Genomic DNA, 18,992 nt, shown 5'->3' with positions numbered 1-18,992 from the left:
TTTGAACATTAATTGTACACCAATTTCAGCTTAGCCAGCCATGAATGATCACAGCATGGAAACGTTGCTCAGATTTTTATGGGTAGTTAGTGGAATGTAATGTGAGCAATTGATTATTGTTTGTCTCTATGCAATCAATGTTCTCATATATAAATATTCACCGATATTTATTCCTCACTTATATGTCAATGTCATCCGACTCCTGTCATAAAGTCAGGAAATTTCCTGCCAAAGATCAGGGAAGGTCAGGGAGAAGTCAGAGAAATAGATTTCTCCAGATCAGTAGGAACCCTGCATATGTGGCTTACACGAAATACAAGGAAATTGACACTCTTTTATTAATAACTAGCAGCGTTCACCCCGCTTCGCTGCGGTCACCCCGGAACGCAATAAACTTTGTTACTTAGATAATTTTTACTTTTTCGCTTTCAAATTGCAGTAAATGTTAACATTATAGCGCCTGTCATTTATGTTAACCCGCCGAGTCACATGGTCATGCGGGTTGCATATAAATACGTTTATTTTTACCTATGATGAACTAATAACAAAGGATTTGTACGTATGGACACTTGAATGGTCAATTATCTCAAGACACTGGTAATTAAAAATTAAAGTGATATGATAAAAACCATCTAGGGTCCAAATCATAATAACCCCCCAAAAATGAAAGAAATTGGTTCAGCCGTATTAGCGTGATGAGTTCACAAAGGATTTGTGCGTTCTCTTATATATATATAGATACATTGTTGCATAGCATTAAAATTGTAAAAGAAAAATATATTTTTCATCCTGTTAGCAACAAGTAGAGACACGGCTAAAAATCTGGCTACACCCCCCTGAGACGGTTACACAATTGCCTTAAAAAGTGCCAAGTTCCACACGTAACCTTATGTACAATTTGAAATAACGGATGAAAATGAAAGCACACCACGTCCTATATACCCTGGTATGATCTTCAGTTCTAATGCTGAAATATTGACTTACACGAAAAAGAATATAATCACTAGTACCGCTAACATAGGATATTGCCATAAATGATCCTGTATCGGTAAATGTATACAGGGTTTCTTCTCAGGTTTTTGTTTTACGACATTCGATTTTTGTTTTGTTCGTAACTTTGACATGAACCGTGGTAATCTAAAATATTCATGTTCACACTAATCGATTGCATTTGATTATGTATAAAGCTTTAGTTTCTTATGCAGATTGTAATGTGTTTCACAGAATTATAAACAAACAATAATAATTTTTTTTACAATACGGTATTTATTTTTATTTCAAAATATTTAACTATTTAGCTAGTAAACGAAAGCATTCGAAATATTCAAAATTAAAAGAAGATCATTTTTTCATTGCTTTTGCTACTGAAACCATGGGTGTTTTTAGTAAAGAAACAAGTAAATTTTTGACAAATTTGGGGTCAGTTTAATTAATAAATCAGGGGACCCTAGAAGCAAACATTTCCTGTTCCAACGGGTAAGCCTTGCCATTCAAAGAGGCAACGCAATAAGTGTTTTAAATTCATTCCCATTCACACACAAAATGGATGAAATTTTTTATTTAAAATAAATCCTAAAATATTTTGAAACAATGATAGTTAGTTTTACAATTTACTTTCGTATACTTAATTGTTGCCGAGATTATATGTAAAATTAATGAACTATTTGCATGTAACGCATGTCGCTGAGATTAAGTTTTATATAGTAGTAAACAAGAAACTATTTATTCATTCCTTGAAAGATTATCCCATAAAGTCAGTTTTCCACCTAATGGGTGGATATAGTACTTTATGTAAAAATAAATAAATAAATAAATAAAATAAAATAAAATAAATGAATGAAACTTACAAAATTAAATCTGACAATCTTTTGAATAGGTTATAATTGATTATCAAAGAAAAGCGAAATATGAAATTAAGTAATGAAAAAAAAAAAAAAAAGAAACAAAACAATGTAGGGCGTTGTATATTCCCGAGTAACTCGGTAAGTATAAAAATGGATGACAAGATCAAAACAGCAAAGAACAAGAATCTTTTTTTTCTTTTCTTTTCTGGTCATGCTGTTCTGCAGCCAATGAACCTGGAAGTTACCAAATTTGCCAAGGTCAGTTACGCAAGATTATTCAATAGTCACCAAATATGGTATCATCGTCGTGTGTCATGCCTATATATTTACGAAATTGGTTTTGTTTTAGGAGCGATGTAGTGACCTATGATAATCGTTGCATCACGCTTTGCTTCGCTGCAAACAATTAAGAGTTATTTCCAAGTTTTTTGTTAATACTTCAGACATGTCGAAGGAACTTTTTCCTCATTCTCCCTACAGCTTCCGGCAATTCATAAGAGAAATTGCGTCAATAGCTCTGGGAGTGAATATTAATGGAACGATGGGTAACGAATGGTTTGATAATTAAGTCCTTTGCAATTCTTAATGACATTGCTAGGTGTGTTATATGGCTATTGGAACTAATTATATTCCGGTTTTAAAAATCTCTAAATCTCCTGTCAAAAATATAAGTGTAATTAAATTTCTAAAGTAAGGTAGCAAATAATTTTAATTGCACTTCCAATATTTTTTATAAGAGAAATATTTACATACATTACAATAGGAAAAACTCAGAACGTATTTGTACAGATTGTTGCTCAAGTTTGAGAACAATGTTTGGAAGCTACCAAAAAATCTGTTCAGCTAAACTGACTTCTATTATGAGTTTGCAGTTCTCGTAATACATGTGTATATGAACTACGTAAGATGAATATTAATGGTTTTAGAGAAACCGGTGTGAAAAGTTCTTGAGAAAGTCCATACTTGGATTGTTCTGTTCTGTCCAGTTCAAGACGTTAAAAACATTCTGGAGGCATTTTTGTATTGGGTTATTTTTCCCGTCAAAATTTTTCGAGGTTTTCTAGTCCATTAAAAAGTCTAGTCTAGTCTTTTGCAGTGTTCCCAAAGTACAACTTTCTGCGTCTATGAAATAAGGGAAGTAAATATTTATTAGTGAAAATAACGATAACATTCAACAAAGCCGGAAACAAAAACGTAAATATGCTATATTCATTTAAAAGAATAATTTTTAAGTGGTATTTAAAAATTATTTACAGTCCTCCGCACTGGTCTAGTGGCTAGCGCGCTTGCCTTTGGTACACGCAGTACCGGGTTCGATTCCTGGTGGGAAAGCCTTGAAAGCAATTCGGTGATTCAGATTCCACCTCAAAAACTATTTCCACATCTTAGATATCCTCGGTGCTGACAGCGGACGCTATACCTCAACCAACCAACTAAAAATTATTTTCGTTTCAACTACAATAACATATAATTACGTTGTAAAAAGGCACATTTAGTTATTGTTTTTGACTGTTAATTATTTACGAAATTAATTTTATATCTTCCGACATTTTGACGTCTAACATTTTGATATTCTAAGAAAGTCAGTGTGCCTTATTATAAGAAAAATATTGATTTTAGTAAATATTTTTGTAATTAATCATAATTACTTAGTTATTGAATACAATATAGTCCCTAATCCTAATAGTTTATTTCTCCATTCCATTATTATTATTATTGTTATTATTATTATTATTATTATTATTATTATTATTATTATTATTATTATTATTATTATTATTATTATTATTTCTAATTTTGCGAGTATCTCTGTGAACCACGTAGAAAATAACTAGCTATCCTACTCTTGTTCTAAAGGTTTAATAGTTCGACTAGTTGCGTTGCGTGAGTGGGATAGAACCAATCTCCTAGTCTTATCCTTATGGAAACGTCAAAATTGAGACAAATTTTCCGTGCTTGGTAACACTAAGCACTCCGTAAATCAACTGTCTCTTTGTTCGTTGCAGATATTACCTAAATATTTGGTCTAGGAATTAATTCGTGCGGTTAGTACGCACACATTGAAGCTGTAGTACAAACACAAAATACATAAATACCTTAAGAAAAATATTGTCCATCGCTAGCCACCACTTTCGCCCATCTGTCAGGCAATGTACGGATTCCGTGGCGAAAGAAGTCCTCATCCTTGGAACCGATCCAGTCAGAGACCCATGTTTCGATATTTTCTGAAGAAGTAAACCGCTGTCCAATCAAATCGTTGTTCATGTAATCGAACAAGTAGTAGTCCGAAGGAGCAACGTCTGGTGAATACGGCGGGTGGGGTAAAACGTCCCATCCGACATTTTCTAAATAGATTTTGACCGGTTTTGCGACATGTGGGCGAGCGTTATCATGTTGAACAATAAGTTTATCATGTCTGTTCTCCCATTCTGGTCGTGTTCTGGCCAGAGCTTGCTTCAAACGCATTAATTGTCGTCGATAACGTTCTCCATTCATAGTTTCACCCGGTTGCAGCAGCTCATAGTACACCACACCTTTCATATCCCACCATATGCACAGCATAACCTTTGCACAGTGAATATCTCATTTTGGTTGTGATGGACCTGGTTCACCTGGTTTCACCCAGGCCTTTTTTCGTTTAGGGTTCTCGTAATGGATCCACTTCTCATCACCCGTAATAATTCGATGCAGAAACCCCTTTCTGCTCTGTCGTTGAAGCAGCAATTCGCAAATGGTTTTTCGTCTTTCAACGTCTCTGTCTTTCAATTCATGTGGAACCCAATGTGACATCTTTTGAATCATTCCCATGGCTTTCAATCGTTTGGAGACTGTTGTTTGATCAACGCCTAATGCTGCTGCAAGTTGTTCCTGCGTTTGACACGAATCCTGCTCGAGCAATGCTGTCAATTCTTCGTCTTGAAATTTTTTTGGCTGTCCAGCTCGCTCTTGGTCTGCCAAGCCGAAATCACCACTTCCAAACCGTGCAAACCACTTCTGACACGTTCGCTCAGCTAGAGCATGGTCACTATACACTTCTACCAAAATACGATGACTTTCAGTCGCACTTTTCTGCATGTTAAAGTAATGCAGCAGGACACCCCGCAAAAACACTTTATCAGGCACAAATTGCGCCATGTTCACTTAACTACAAACTGGTGTTGTTGAAGCTTTAATCCACTGCCCTATACTACGAACGATACGCGATGACAGGGGTTTGCAACACATGTGTGGATACACGGAACTGTGGGACGCTCCGTTCGTTGCGCCATCTCTTGTCCACCCGCACGAATTAATTCCTAGACCAAATATCATTGAGCCTCTGTTGGTTATTTTGGAAAATATGATTCGGCGTTGATTTCCATCTCCTACGTCTCTGCCTGAGCTGGAGATTGCAGGAAAAATGGCTTCAGATTTCAGTCACCGCTATTCAGGAAATGGTCTAGGTGGAGAAACACAGTATTAATGCAAGAGGTTCCAACTTTAATAAATCTTTCATTATTTTGTTCAATACTTGTATAAGTTAGTGAAAATAACAAAAGAAAAGCTATGGAAGCAACGAGAAAAGTTTTATGTATTTGAAATATGTCGTCCATTTTATCATTATTATTATTTATTAACTCGAAACAACTGCATAGTGCTGCTGGCAAATATTTTTACGCTGGCCCACACGCCGATCATAGAGAAAGAGAAAGTACAGTCAGTTATGTTCGATTTAGAAAACATCTGAAAATGCTATTCTTAAGTATAAAATCGGATTAAACTAATTTGAAATTTTTTACAGTTGTTTGAAACTATTTGCAATTAACCTATTGGATTTTTCGTTCTCTTTCGTCCTCTTTTACTTAAGTACCTATAGCTGAGATTAATTGTAGCAGTGATACAAGTTACAAGTCATTCGAATTCGAATCAGTATTGCATACGAGAGGCAAGTAACAGGAATTTCGAATTTACTAGACTTTGAACGTATATCTTATTAAGTACCTAAAATACGATTCAAGTGTAACATCAATTCATAAAAGCTTTACTTTCATTATTTATTTTAAAGATACTATAAACTACATTAAATATGTCTTTTGTTATTGTTCGTTAAATAGTTTGCCTTTTAGAAAGCTGCAATTCAATCTTTATATCACCTTTTAATTTTAGTTTAACTTCAGTATATATTTGACTGAGAAGTATAGCGAAAATCTTATTACAGGTAAATTGTTGTTACTACATAAAAATTCTCACATGAACAACCACAAAAAGTCATTTAACCAATTATTATATTGATCTACTGAACTTATTTAGTTGCAAGAATCACGCCTTTTTAATACACTTTTTTTTTTTGTGTGTGAAAACTACAGTTTATTATTTTAAAACAGGGTGTCTACTGATACTGGAAATACTGGAAATATACTGGAATTTTGATCCACATACTGGAAAAATCATGAAACTGGTAATTTGTCAATACTTTTTGTAATTGCTTTAATAGTCTTAGAAACAATTTTGTATTCATTGAGATTGTAAATTTTTCCAAAGCAAGAGTTGTATAGATTTTGTAATTAGACATTTAAAGCAATGGGTGGAGTGGAGGGTTGTGAGGGATGTTGCGAGGCCCTTTAAAAAATGTTAAAAATCATTTGTATTAAAAAAAACATCAAGGCTAACTAAATTTATTAAAAATAAAATATTCTTTTGATGATAAAACAATTACAAACCTGAAGTCATTAAGAGTGTGATTATTCCTAAAGAACTTTAAAAAAAACATTGTAGTAGGTACTGCAATTTTGCTGATAGTTATACTGGAATATACTGGAATTTTGAAAATGATGCATATAAAGTACTTAGTTTTGCTAGTGAAACTCATCTTGTTCGTAGCAGACGAAGCATGAAGAAGTCTTCGTTCTTCTTATTGTCTGATTTTCTATTTGTAGTGGGAGGAGTTCGTTTGAGTGATATGAAGTGTATCATAAGTTACCCTAATACGTTCGCTCTTCGGCTTACATGGCAAATTCCTGATTTCTGACAGTTTAGTACATTTTAAAAAGATATGTATCAGGTAGTAGAAAATGATATGCATGTGAAATACGTGGCAAACAAATGTTGTAAACATTCTGTTTTAAGATGAATACAGCCTTTATTGGTATTGTTGGGTGAAATTGATACAATACTACCGGGATTGTCCGTTTGCATTGATAAGTTATCCCGAATCCTTCTCGGACTTAGGATTGAAAATATTAGAAATCGCCTGTATAGGAGACTTTTCTTACATTTTGGTGCTTTTTAAAATATTTTTCCTTCTGTGCAATATCTTAGGGAAATTGTGCCTATTCATTTGATTATATATCTTCCCTGAGGCAGCCATTATATGTACATATTAACAGAATTCATTCTAGTTAATAACTACCTTTTCACCGAATTTTTTAGCCTTGTGATGAAATGGATGAAGTGAACAATCCTCTTTATAATTCTTTACAATTTCGTTATGATTGAGATTCAAATTACACAATTTAGAATTATTTTGAAGAATGAAGTGAGAAGTAATTGTGTTTTTAACAAAGAAAAAATACAGATATATAATATTTCAAGTCACAATTTCGTAACGTTAAAAGTTCGTGTTTGTTGATTGTATAATCTAAATTCAGTTGTATCATTATATTATCCCTATTAATTCTCTTCAAAGTGTTAAAAGGACGAAAGAAATCGTTATTGAAACGAAGCAAAGCTGGTCAGTTACAGGAAAGAAAATAGAACGGTGTTAGTTATCATACGTTATTGAGAATTTGAAATGTGAACAGGAAGCAAAAGCAGGGATAGAAACGTCACAAAAAGGCTTCAGTAAAAGAAAAAGTAATTAAATAATTCGATGAACAATTAATTATCAAAGAAATCTGACGTGTAGAGTATTGTACTATGCGCTGCAGGAGCATGGGTATTACGAAAGAGGGATGAAGCCGAGTGGGAGCTTTCGAGATATGGGTATGATGAGGAATATAGAAAATTAGCTGCTGAATAGACCGGAAAAACACTGAAGGTGCGTTAGCGAAACTTAGGGAAAATAGAACACTGAAGATGTATAGAGATAGATGAAAGAAACCTGGTTAAGATATTATTTGGGAAAAAAATGTATTCAGAGAAATGCCAGAAAATAGAAGGAATACTATCCGTATATGTTATAAGAGAGAATAAATCTTTCACGTGTTAAGTCAAAACGAGACAATGAATGGAGGATCGCATATTACAAGAAAGATTCTAAATTTACTGCAAATGACCTGATAGTGATGGCTGGAATCTTTGTGATCAGTAATTTTCTTCGAATAATTTCATCACCTTTTTTATTTTTTACTGAGCTATTTATTAGTAGCTAGTGTACATTACATTACTCGCAGCGCACGGAATACAAACACCCAACGTATAATCATGTTTATATGGATGTATAGTTACTTGACTGAGATATGGCTAAATATTTTAAGCAACTGTATGTTCATACGTTTAGGCTCTTCACTAAACCCACCCCTACTACTTTGAATTCTAGTGAATAACTTCAAGACAATGAAGTGAGCGAGATATTATCTACAAAATAGTAATGAATAAATTAATAACTATTTCCAAACCTTTTCTTATAGACCAGAAATTTGAATGTGCAGTTTATGACATCAACCAATATACACCATACGAAATGTCTTGAAAGCAATTATTTGTTAATGTTACAGCATTTTGCAAGCACTACCTGGGTCACTTTCTACATTTTTGATGTTTCTCATTGAATAATATATATAAATACATAATATAAAGGCTGAGCTAGTGAAGAGTCGTAATAGGTTTTTGTACATTAAAAGTTCGTATGTGTATACAAATAAACCATCCGTATTGGTCTTTGGAATTCAAATAGTGGCATAGGTAGTAAAAGCTAGTATTGACTGAGGCGCATTCAAAGCTTTCAGAAATCATTGTAAATTAACCTTTGTATCGCTCTCAATACGTTTCAGTCTTATTTACATGTCTTTATATATTGAGGAATATAACAATGCTTCTTTAAAAATGTAAGTTTTGAGCACTTTTTTTTTCTTTCATGTAGTCTGCTGCTAGTGTTTTTACCAATTGGTAGAAGATATTAATAATTTGCATTAATGCATTTAAACTATGATCGCATTAGTTGGTCGTTCGAAATGTATTATTAAGTCATAGGCGTGTTTGAATTAGACAAAAAGTTAAGTTGCCCATTAGGATTAAGATCAATACTATTACTAAATACTGGAAACTTTGAATTAGAAATGTTAATGTGATCAATAGTGCTACATAATAAATAAAATCTTGATTTTTTTATTATTATTATTATTATTATCGCCATGGTTCAAACATTGGAGAACCCTTACTATGGTTCGTGGAAATTTTTTGAGAGTTGATGCATTCAGTTATTTATGTAACCTTTTCTTTGCAGGCATACGAATTATCAACGTTAACAGGCACCCAAGTGATGCTGTTGGTAGCGAGCGAAACGGGCCATGTGTACACTTTTGCAACCAGGAAGTTGCAACCGATGATCACATCCGAGGCGGGCAAGGCATTGATTCAAACGTGTTTGAATTCTCCAGATCCACCTCCATCCAGTTCAGGCTCTCAGGATCAGCGAATGTCCGCTACTGGGTTCGAGGAAACCGAGCTCACGTACAACATCAACGAGGAGGAACAGAAAGTAAGACAAATGATGTATAGTTCGCACATGGGCCCCTCAACAGCTACTTCTTCCCATCTTCTTGGTCCTCCCCATCATCTCGTCCCGTGTTCCAGTCCAGGACCTGTTATGCAAGGCAGTTACCAGACCCATGTTACCTGTCCCTCCCCTGTTTCACCTCATCCTGGCTATTCTCATCATCAACCGACACCACCTCACATGTCGCACCCACAAAGATAGCTTTGCATGTTGTGCTTGTTGTTTTGATTACCATGTCTCGATGTACAAATGTGGTTACATTGAAAGTTATTATTATTATTATTATTATTATTTGTAGTATTTAAATGAATAGAAGTATCATAGAAGTTAGAGAATCTAACATATGTTTTTTTAAACTCCATTTATATTTGTTGTGCTTCCGTTTGAATTTGGTGTCGTAGCTGAAGGCTGAGGAATGTTGTTTTCAGACGTGTTCGAATGTATTGATGTTGCGAGTGTCAGTTTTTTAAAGTTTTTTAAAAAGCGTTGTCGTTTAACTGTATGAGATACATTGTAAAGAATATAACATTCAAGTTTGTAGAAGAGAAGTGGCAACTGTTAGAGGATTATTCTAAATATTATATCGATAGATTAGAAAGAGTTTTTGAGTGCTGTATTTGTTTTGACCCACTAGTCTTTATGCCTGATGATGTGGCATGTTTGTCGATAACATGATAATAATTGTGAGATGATTCTTATTTAACATTACTACTACGTGTTACTAAAATTTTACAGGTAATTGTTTTATAGTGAATTACATAGCAACTTTTAATTTCTTGTAATAAAAAACACTCATCTGTTGATATTTTCCTATGCTTTTCTTTTTAAGATTTCCATTACAGTAACCGAAATTATAAATATACTGCGTCTTGTATCATTATTCCAATATTTATTTTCATGGATATAGTGATTTTAATACCAGAAGGAATTTTTAAATTAGGGAATGAAGTAGATTCGTGTCAGAATTGTATGATCATAACAATTCTACTGCAGTTTCAGGTTTTAATAACCTTGCCTGGTGCAAAACTAAAATTACACCAAGCTGTGATTCAAATTATAAATAAAGAAGAAAAAATAAAAAATTAAAACAAGATAAAAGTGAAAAATTTACTGAAACAGAAAATATATATTCTTATTTACGATTTGAAGTTCGATATAGTCATGCATCAAAACGTAAAATACAGATTTCTGATCTAAAATTAAGTATTATAGTCTACAAGGTAGATAAGTGTGGTATGAAATTCGCTGAAGTTCTGCAGAGCTATATTTTCTTAGTACATTCTCCTTGTTAGTTCTTTCCGTGTAAGTTTAACGTTGTAAAAAGTAGAAGTTACTCGCTAGATATTTGCGATCTTTTATGGCCATATGTTGTTGCTTGTGTTGGCCGTATTTTATTGGAAATAAATGATATCTCTCTAATATTAAAATGAATAGAAAAAGTGCCCTTTCAAAGATCATGTTTTAATGAAGGGATAAGTTCATTTTATTACGAATTTTATGGAGGGGAGCTAAAGAACGTATGCAGAATAAGAAGGATCTTGTGCCAAATTACGATTACAATTGAAAATAACCAAAGTGGTGAAACTTTTGATAAAAGTATTTGTGAAAGTAGATTCATCAGCGAGCTGCATTAATGGTAGTTACCACGAGCTGAAGAACTGAATACAGATCATTTGAAAGATAAGATGCATAGGTTGAAATATGAACAGTTTTGTTGATTTCAAGGAAAACCAAAGGTGAATCTTTTAAATATTTGGTGTACGTAAAGAATACAAATAAGTTATGTATTCGAATGCTGGATCGTCAGGTAAGTGCAGATTTCAAATTAATACACTAATTTTTAACCTTATATTTCACTATATATGTCAAATGTGTCGTAAGATAGCTACCTTTGGTACCATAGCAAGTATGGAATTTAAGGAAAAGTCACTTAACAGAATAATACAGTAAAGTAAAACAGCTTAAGTCTACAATCTTTCTAATTTGGCTGATATTCGTGGAGCCGTTTCGATACAGCTTTGTCCACTATTACTTCCTCTCTACCAGATATGGGTATTATATATGACTCCAAGGGTAAGGACAAGATTAAACAGAGGGATTGGTCAGAAAGATAAGCTTTTATTTTGCGTTGATGTAGAGTTCGCGGTAACAGAACAGCTGATACCTATACGAAACGTATAATCGTGAAAATATTGCAACTGCAACTGTTCTGAAGCTTTTTAATCTTACACGAATATTTACAGAAAGGCTAAATGTGATGTAAAGATCAAGCTTCAACAAAATCAGAATATTATTAATGTTTCATAAAAATACATTTTTCTTAGGATCATTCATTATTCCAAACAGAGGTTTTGTTGTTGTTGTATATAAATGTAAGAACTTTTCTTCGTATTATTTATTATTTTAGAACATGAAAGTATTATTTTATGTTGAAAGCCAGCATCTACCGATTATAAAGTTAAGTGCTTCGAAGAAACTAGTTGTCCAGAACAAATAGTTATCGACTATGATTTCTCATTTTATATGAAATATATTTTTGATGGTGATTTCAGACTTGTGAATTTGTATTTATGTCGAATAATTATATGAGATGATTGACAAAATAGGTGACACTGGGAAACTACATGGAATGGAAATCATCATCGAAAAATCGAAAGTCATGAGAATATCCCGTGGAAACGCGCCCTTACGGGTCAGAGTAGAACAAAGAGAGCTTGAAGAGGTCGATAATTTCTAGTATCTGGGAAGTATTTTGACGAGAGACCAAAGAAATCAGGTCGAGAATTGCCATAGCCAAAAAAGCAGTCAACAAGAAAAGATTACTCGTTACTATAGCAGGGCCGACAAGAGATGGTCTCTAACGTTTCTTACTGCATGTGTTGGAAGAGTGCGGCCCTACTTTGGTATTAGTGTCACCAAACACGGTCACTCTTGTCTTACACCATTAATTAAATTGCCACTATAGATATACAGAAAAAAAAGCCTTGACACATGAGTAGTGACAACGTCACTGCGAGCTGCCAGAGACCTTCTCTTGCTGGCTCCTCTATAGCAGGGTTAATATTGGACTAAAGAAGTAATTGATCAAGTTCTATATGGAGTACTGGACTGTGTGGTTCAGAGACTTCGATATAACAGAAGTTAGGGACGAAATGTTTAGAGTGCTTCGAAGTATACTGTTGGAGGAAGATAGAGAAAATAAAATAAACAGAGAGAGTAATAAACGAAGATGTTTTAAAATGGATAGAAGAGAAAAGGACGCCTTTAGCCAGCATCCTTCGTAGGAAGGCCAGTTGCATTGGACACATCTTTCGAAGAAATTGCCTTCTTCATACCGCCATGAAAGGAAAGCGAAAGTAGGAAGAACAACAACATTTATATCTAGTGGAGAAATCAGTTTCACGTTAAAATGTGAAAATGGTTTTGTGTCCCTTCTTGGTTCCCCACTATTACCATTATGTTGGTAAAATATCGATTCCGCTTGCAGTAAAGAAAATTTTATATGTGCACTTACTGCAAACGTTAATGATCTTAAACTTGCGTAAAGCACTATATGGTTTTACATTCCATACTACCAAATTGAAATGGATTGAAATATTTCTAAATTTTAGTAGACCGGATTTAATCACTGAGTTGTTTAAATTTGTATGTGATCCTTAGTTGACTGGAGATTTAATAGGGATATAGCATCGAGGCTGTTTGCCTCCGATGTAAGCAATAAAGGCAAGTCAAGCTACTCATTTCAAATCTCAAAATACTAATTAAATTTCAAATCTTCTTCTGATTTCCAGTATTAATGTAGCATTACATGATACTAGGTACTTTTCATCGTATCTTTTGATCTTTAAGTGGACTGGATATAAAAAGGATTTTCACTGCAAAATATGAAGAAAGAAGGAAAACAAAAAGATATTAACATGATTATTTATACACACTGAAATCGCTGAACGAAAGTACTAAGCTTTCGGTCCAGCTCTATCATTTTACTTCTTTACATTCACATGTTCTATATATATGAAGGTGATTAAAATAAAGGAATCCTCAGGCGGAATGGAAAATAAACTAACAGAAAACAAACAAACAAAAAAAAAAAATAAAAAAAAATAAAATAAAATAAATAAATAATAAAATCATTTAATGAAAGTCAAACTTTCATACAACGCTTCGTCAGATAGGGAGGGGAAGAAGTAGAGAGATGGAAGGATGCTACCATGATGACATCCAGTCCAATCATGACTTTTTTGTATGTTCTTCATAGATGCCTTTTTCTATACTCTTTCCACTTCTCCCTATCTGATGAAGCGATCAGCGAAAGATTCTAGCTTCGTTTCGCTTCGTTACATGGTGCGTTTTTTCTTCTTTCTTTTCTGTTTTCTGGTAAGTTTTTTCAATGTCCGTCAGGATTCCATAATCTTGAGCGATTCGTTTTACTGAAGATATTAAAAACAATACAATTATCTAAATAATTAAAAGAAAGTGATGTCGGTGATCTAGATCGATAAATAAATTATTTTTAAAGAATACTAGTAGTAAAAAAATTGGATGAGACTGTTTTCAATACTTGAATAAACAGTGTGTTGGAGAATTACCACATTGTGCATTCCTTACTCTGAAACGAAATGACATGCTTTAGCCTAGGGAATACCCAGTTGTCCCTATATTTCTGTTTTACATTTTCTCCAAACTTTATGTAGAAAGACTAAAAGGCGTATGACATTTCCTTATTAGTGTTCAGTATGTCATAGTTCAGCGAATATGTGTTTCATATATGGTTCAACATTTATGCACCATATGTAAATATGTATAAAAATGATTTTGTGTGGGATCAAATCACTGGAAAATAGCTGGATCGTTTGAAATCAATTTTTGAGTATAGTTATCACCTACTCAAACTGGGTTTTTATTATGACACTTTGATTAAAGGGCGTTCCGAAGGGAGTAGGGATGTTCAAAATTCATGAGGAAAATAGAATATCTTATGGGCTTTTATAATTACATTTTCGTTTAACTACTTATCCTAAGGAGGGAAAGGAATTCAAATATTTTCCTAAACCTACTCTTCCCGTGTGAAGAGCAGGTATTTCAGCTAGTACCGTGTAGTTCCCAGTTTGTTAGTCTCAGTTCCGGGCTATGTTCACAAGTTGTATTAGGCATTACACTCGTATAAAAAGATTTGCAGTATAATTCTATGAACGAAATTGTTGCTTATGCTTACTTTTTCAATAATACAATTATGAACATTTGACTTGCAAAAATTAAAATACTTTGGAAGAATGCTTACCAGAAACTTGATGATTTCCTCATTTCAAGTAGAATTATAGGTTTATTTCCAGCTTTTATAAAGAACTATATACTGTATATACATATGTAATATATATATATATATATATATATATATATGTATTACTACATGTGTTACTTTTGTGTGAAACTCACCAATTGTTAGCCACATGAAAATAACGTTGCCACTCGTTGCAATTTATTTTTTCCCGTATGAATACGAGAAAAATAAGTGAATGTTGTGTAATGCTGTATATATATATATATATATATATATATATATATATATATATATATATATCGTTTCTTAAAAGTAGAAGCTACGTGAGTTAGTAAAATATCAGTAATCAAAAGTATCGTTTATTTCCATTGATAAGAGGAAGATTATTGTAGTGAAACGGAACTATAATATTCTTCCGTTACACAAATTAATACCACAAATGAATATTACATGTTTTTAGTTATGTAAACTCATTAGTATTTGCGTACAGGCAGGAATGGATACATTTTAAATCCAGTTGAAAGTTGCCAATGATAAAAATAGTGTCTTCATTGGCCCTTCTGAACGACGCATTTATGTCCCGATACATTGGTGGCTACAATGGGAACTGTGCTTTATAACAATATCAGTTGAGCACGATCCGTGGAACGATGAAGGTAAAATTGATAGCTTTATGGGAGTGGTTCATTTGTGGACTTACCATCGACCATTATAGTCACTCAACAATAGTGAAACTGTGCGAAAAAGTGAGTTGAATCATCAGCAAAGCTGATGTAAGTTTCATCATCTGACGATGTGCCCAACAGGCCCCTGCGATATGTGAAATTTTTAGAACAACACGACCCGACCCCGCTCGAACCCCCAAAACAGTGCACGACATGCGGAGAGCAGCAAAGTAGGACAATCCCCCAACGCAGAGAAGTTTGGTTATACGATACAGTATCTCAGAAAGCAGTTTCCAATATCATCCGGAAGAACATCGCATTGGAAGCGCGTCACCAAGCACGCAGACTCTGGAGACACCTTCGGGAGAAGTTCACAAGTGTCAGAAATCTAGAAAACACATCTCGCAGGGGCAGGTGGAAATGGGTCTGTAGCCTGATTGTAGGGTGGGTGTACCTAGGTTAGACCAACAAAAAAATTCGATCTGTTTTCTACCGTCAAATAGACCACAGGATCATTCTGACTTAGTGCCTCAGTGTGAGGAACAAATTTTTGGAGGGATTTCTAGTGCTAGTGGGATATTGCAGTAGGGAAACGCTACCACTTGTCGAAGTGCTTTCCAACACTGCAGCTTACTTCCAGGAAAATGGCATGAGCCCTCTATGTGATACATACAACCCCACCCATATGGTGACCTGATTACAAATGTATGGATCCACATTTACAAGACCTTTAGTCATACTGTTAGATCATCCCAGGCGTTCTACGCAAAGAAGGCAAAAGAGATAGGAATTCGAGTAACCTCATTTTAGTCCATCCGTGTGAAATCCCCTATTGTCTCTAATGGAATCGCCGGTTGTCTCACCAAGACTATTGTTGGTGTGGACTTTTCAGACAGACACTTACTCGGCGCCGTCCTCGCACCTATGTGATGGAGAAAAGGGATTTACTAGCCAGATAAGTGGTTACTTCGTTGATTAGGTCTGTAAGAGGTTTCTCATAGGGCTTCGACCATTTATTTTGTGGCCTTGTTCACGAGGTTAAATCACTCATATAAAGATCGAATTATTTTCTACGTAAAACTTTTTTTTTTTTTTTTTTTTTTTTTTTTTTTGGTGCGAGGGTTCTTAGATTGAAGTAAGACTTCTTAGTAAACTGGTCGTTTATTAGTTAAAAAAGATCATTAAGAAGTAAAGGAAATTTCAGTTTTATTGTACATTACGTAAAGGTTCCTTAGACAAGCTATGACACATCATAAAAAAAACACATTAAATTTTAAAACCTTTATGTATCAAAATCAACCACATACAGCAATTCTACATTATTTTCATTTCCACAGTGATTTTCATGTTCATATACATTTTAGGATTAAAAAAATACAAAATTCAAAAGTCTTGCCAAGATTTTGTGTGATTTCCCGAAAACCATCTTCTGTCTTCAACTTGACCTGGCAGCAAACAAAGAAACAACAAAGGATTACAACATAATATTTAGCGACCTTGTAATTTTAACTAGAACCGACGAAGAACTACAGGAGATGATGGACAAAATAGTTCACACTAGGCAACAATATGGAATGGAAATCAACGTCGAAAAATCGGAAGTCGTGAAAATATCTCGTGGAAACATGCTCTTACGGGCCAGAGTAGAAACAAAGAGAACTTGAAAAGATCGATCACTTCAAATTTCTGGGAAGTATTTTGACGAGAAACGCTTGTTGCACTATAGAGAAGTTCAAGAATTGCCTTACCCAAAGAGGCATTCCACAAGAGAACACTAATAGCTAGCAGGTGAACTAAGAAAGAAACTTGTTAAGCACTATATATGGAGTATTGAACTTATGATTCGAAGACTTGGGCATTACGGAAATTAGATAAGAAATTTTTAAGAGCTTCGAAATACGGCGTTGGAGGAAATTGAAGAAGATAAAATGGACAGAGGGTAAAAAACGAAGATGTTTTAAAACGGGTAGGAGAGAAGTGCACGTTTTTGGCCAGCATCCTTCGTAGGAAGGCCAATTGGATTGGACATATGCGAAGAAATTATCTTTCTTATATTGCCATAGAGGGAAAGATGGGAGGGAAGCGAGGAGTGGAAAGAACACAACTGATCGATAATTTGAAAAATAGAAGAAAATATTAGGAGTTAAAAGAGGAAGTTAAAGTTAGAGAAACGTTTCCAAGACTTGAACCTTAAAAGTCCCAGGACCTGCTGACAGACAGAATACTTAATAATAATAATAATAATAATAATAATAATAATAATAATAATAATAATAATAATAATAATAATAATAATAATAATAATAATAATAATAATAATCGTACAGTTCCTATAAACTCCTTTCAACTTTTGTCATGTTGCTTCACAACTTTTAGTGCGTTGATAGCTGATGAGTACATTGCATTATGAATATAGACGACACATTATCGTAATAGCTATATTTGTTTTAAATAAAACCTAGAATGTAATGTTTTTCCTGTATTAAGTCATTCGTAATCTACTAGGCGGAATGTAAATTACTCTGACGGCAGCATGCAATGTAGAACGGATTTTTTTTTTAAAAAATAGAGTTAGCAACCGTATTTACAGCATTAAGACATACGAGACACATAATACTGTACTCAGGGCGTGAAAGAATGTTGTGGGCAACCTTGAAACTCCCAGTTCTTAAGTGCATCTTTTTAAAGGTAATAAGTACCTAATAATTAGTTTCATTGTAAATATCAATGAACTTCTATCATTCTCTTTTTATTGCAATTACTCAACACCTAATTAACGAAGTGTCGCAATGATTTACGGTATTATCCAGCGTTATTTGCAGTGAGAAGACAACAATTCTATTGAAGCGTAATCTGAGTTAAATCTTAATTTAATCATGTTTATTTCAAAGTGGGTTCGCCCAAATCTTGTGTGTAAAAGTTGAAGACTACAGTCAAAGAGTCTTCTTTACTAGTTATGAACCTTTCGAGATTGGTTTGCGCAGCTTTCTATTCCTCCCTACTCTGACCTTTTCATTTCGACTATACTTCTTCTATACGTCGTGTATTATTAGGTCAGTATATTTCTATTGCAGCCCTTCTCGTTGTATTTTTCCCTCTCTGTCATTCCCTCCATAGCTAATAGCGTGAAACCTCCATGTTATTGTGAAGGGTAACGAAATAATAATAATAATAATAATAATAATAATAATAATAATAATAATAATAATAATAATAATAATAATAATAATAATAATAATAATAAACAGAAGAATGATATTTTTCTTTGAAAAAAATTAGAGTGGTGAAAATATTTGATCCTGGTGTGAATTCCTGAGTATGCTCATGACATAAATAGGCTAAGTTTCGACGAGGATAACAAAAACACACACACACACTGGTAATATGATCTACATCAAAGTAACGTTTTCTTTTATCAAGGGGTCCGCAATGTCTCAGTCGTAGAGCGTTTATTTCCAGTGTGTAGGATCCCTGGTTCGATCCCAGCTTGCGCTAACCAATTCAGG

At 33.9% G+C, this 18,992-nt stretch overlaps 1 protein-coding gene across 2 annotated transcripts in view; it reads left to right on the top strand.

Annotated features, from left to right (window-relative positions):
* bs (serum response factor blistered) overlaps window positions 1-18,992 on the top strand; it is a 217,938-nt gene that overhangs the window by 71,377 nt on the left and 127,569 nt on the right. For both annotated transcript variants that reach the window (XM_081758972.1, XM_081758971.1), the window contains exon 2: window positions 9,268-9,522. In XM_081758972.1, the coding sequence (XP_081615098.1) occupies window positions 9,268-9,522 (255 nt within the window). The remainder of the gene's footprint in view (window positions 1-9,267; window positions 9,523-18,992) is intronic.

Source organism: Thermobia domestica, chromosome 5, assembly GCF_964235325.1.
Source record: "Thermobia domestica chromosome 5, izTheDome1.hap1.1, whole genome shotgun sequence".
In the NCBI taxonomy this organism is placed as follows: domain Eukaryota; kingdom Metazoa; phylum Arthropoda; class Insecta; order Zygentoma; family Lepismatidae; genus Thermobia; species Thermobia domestica.
This window is presented reverse-complemented; position numbering and strand designations above follow the sequence as displayed.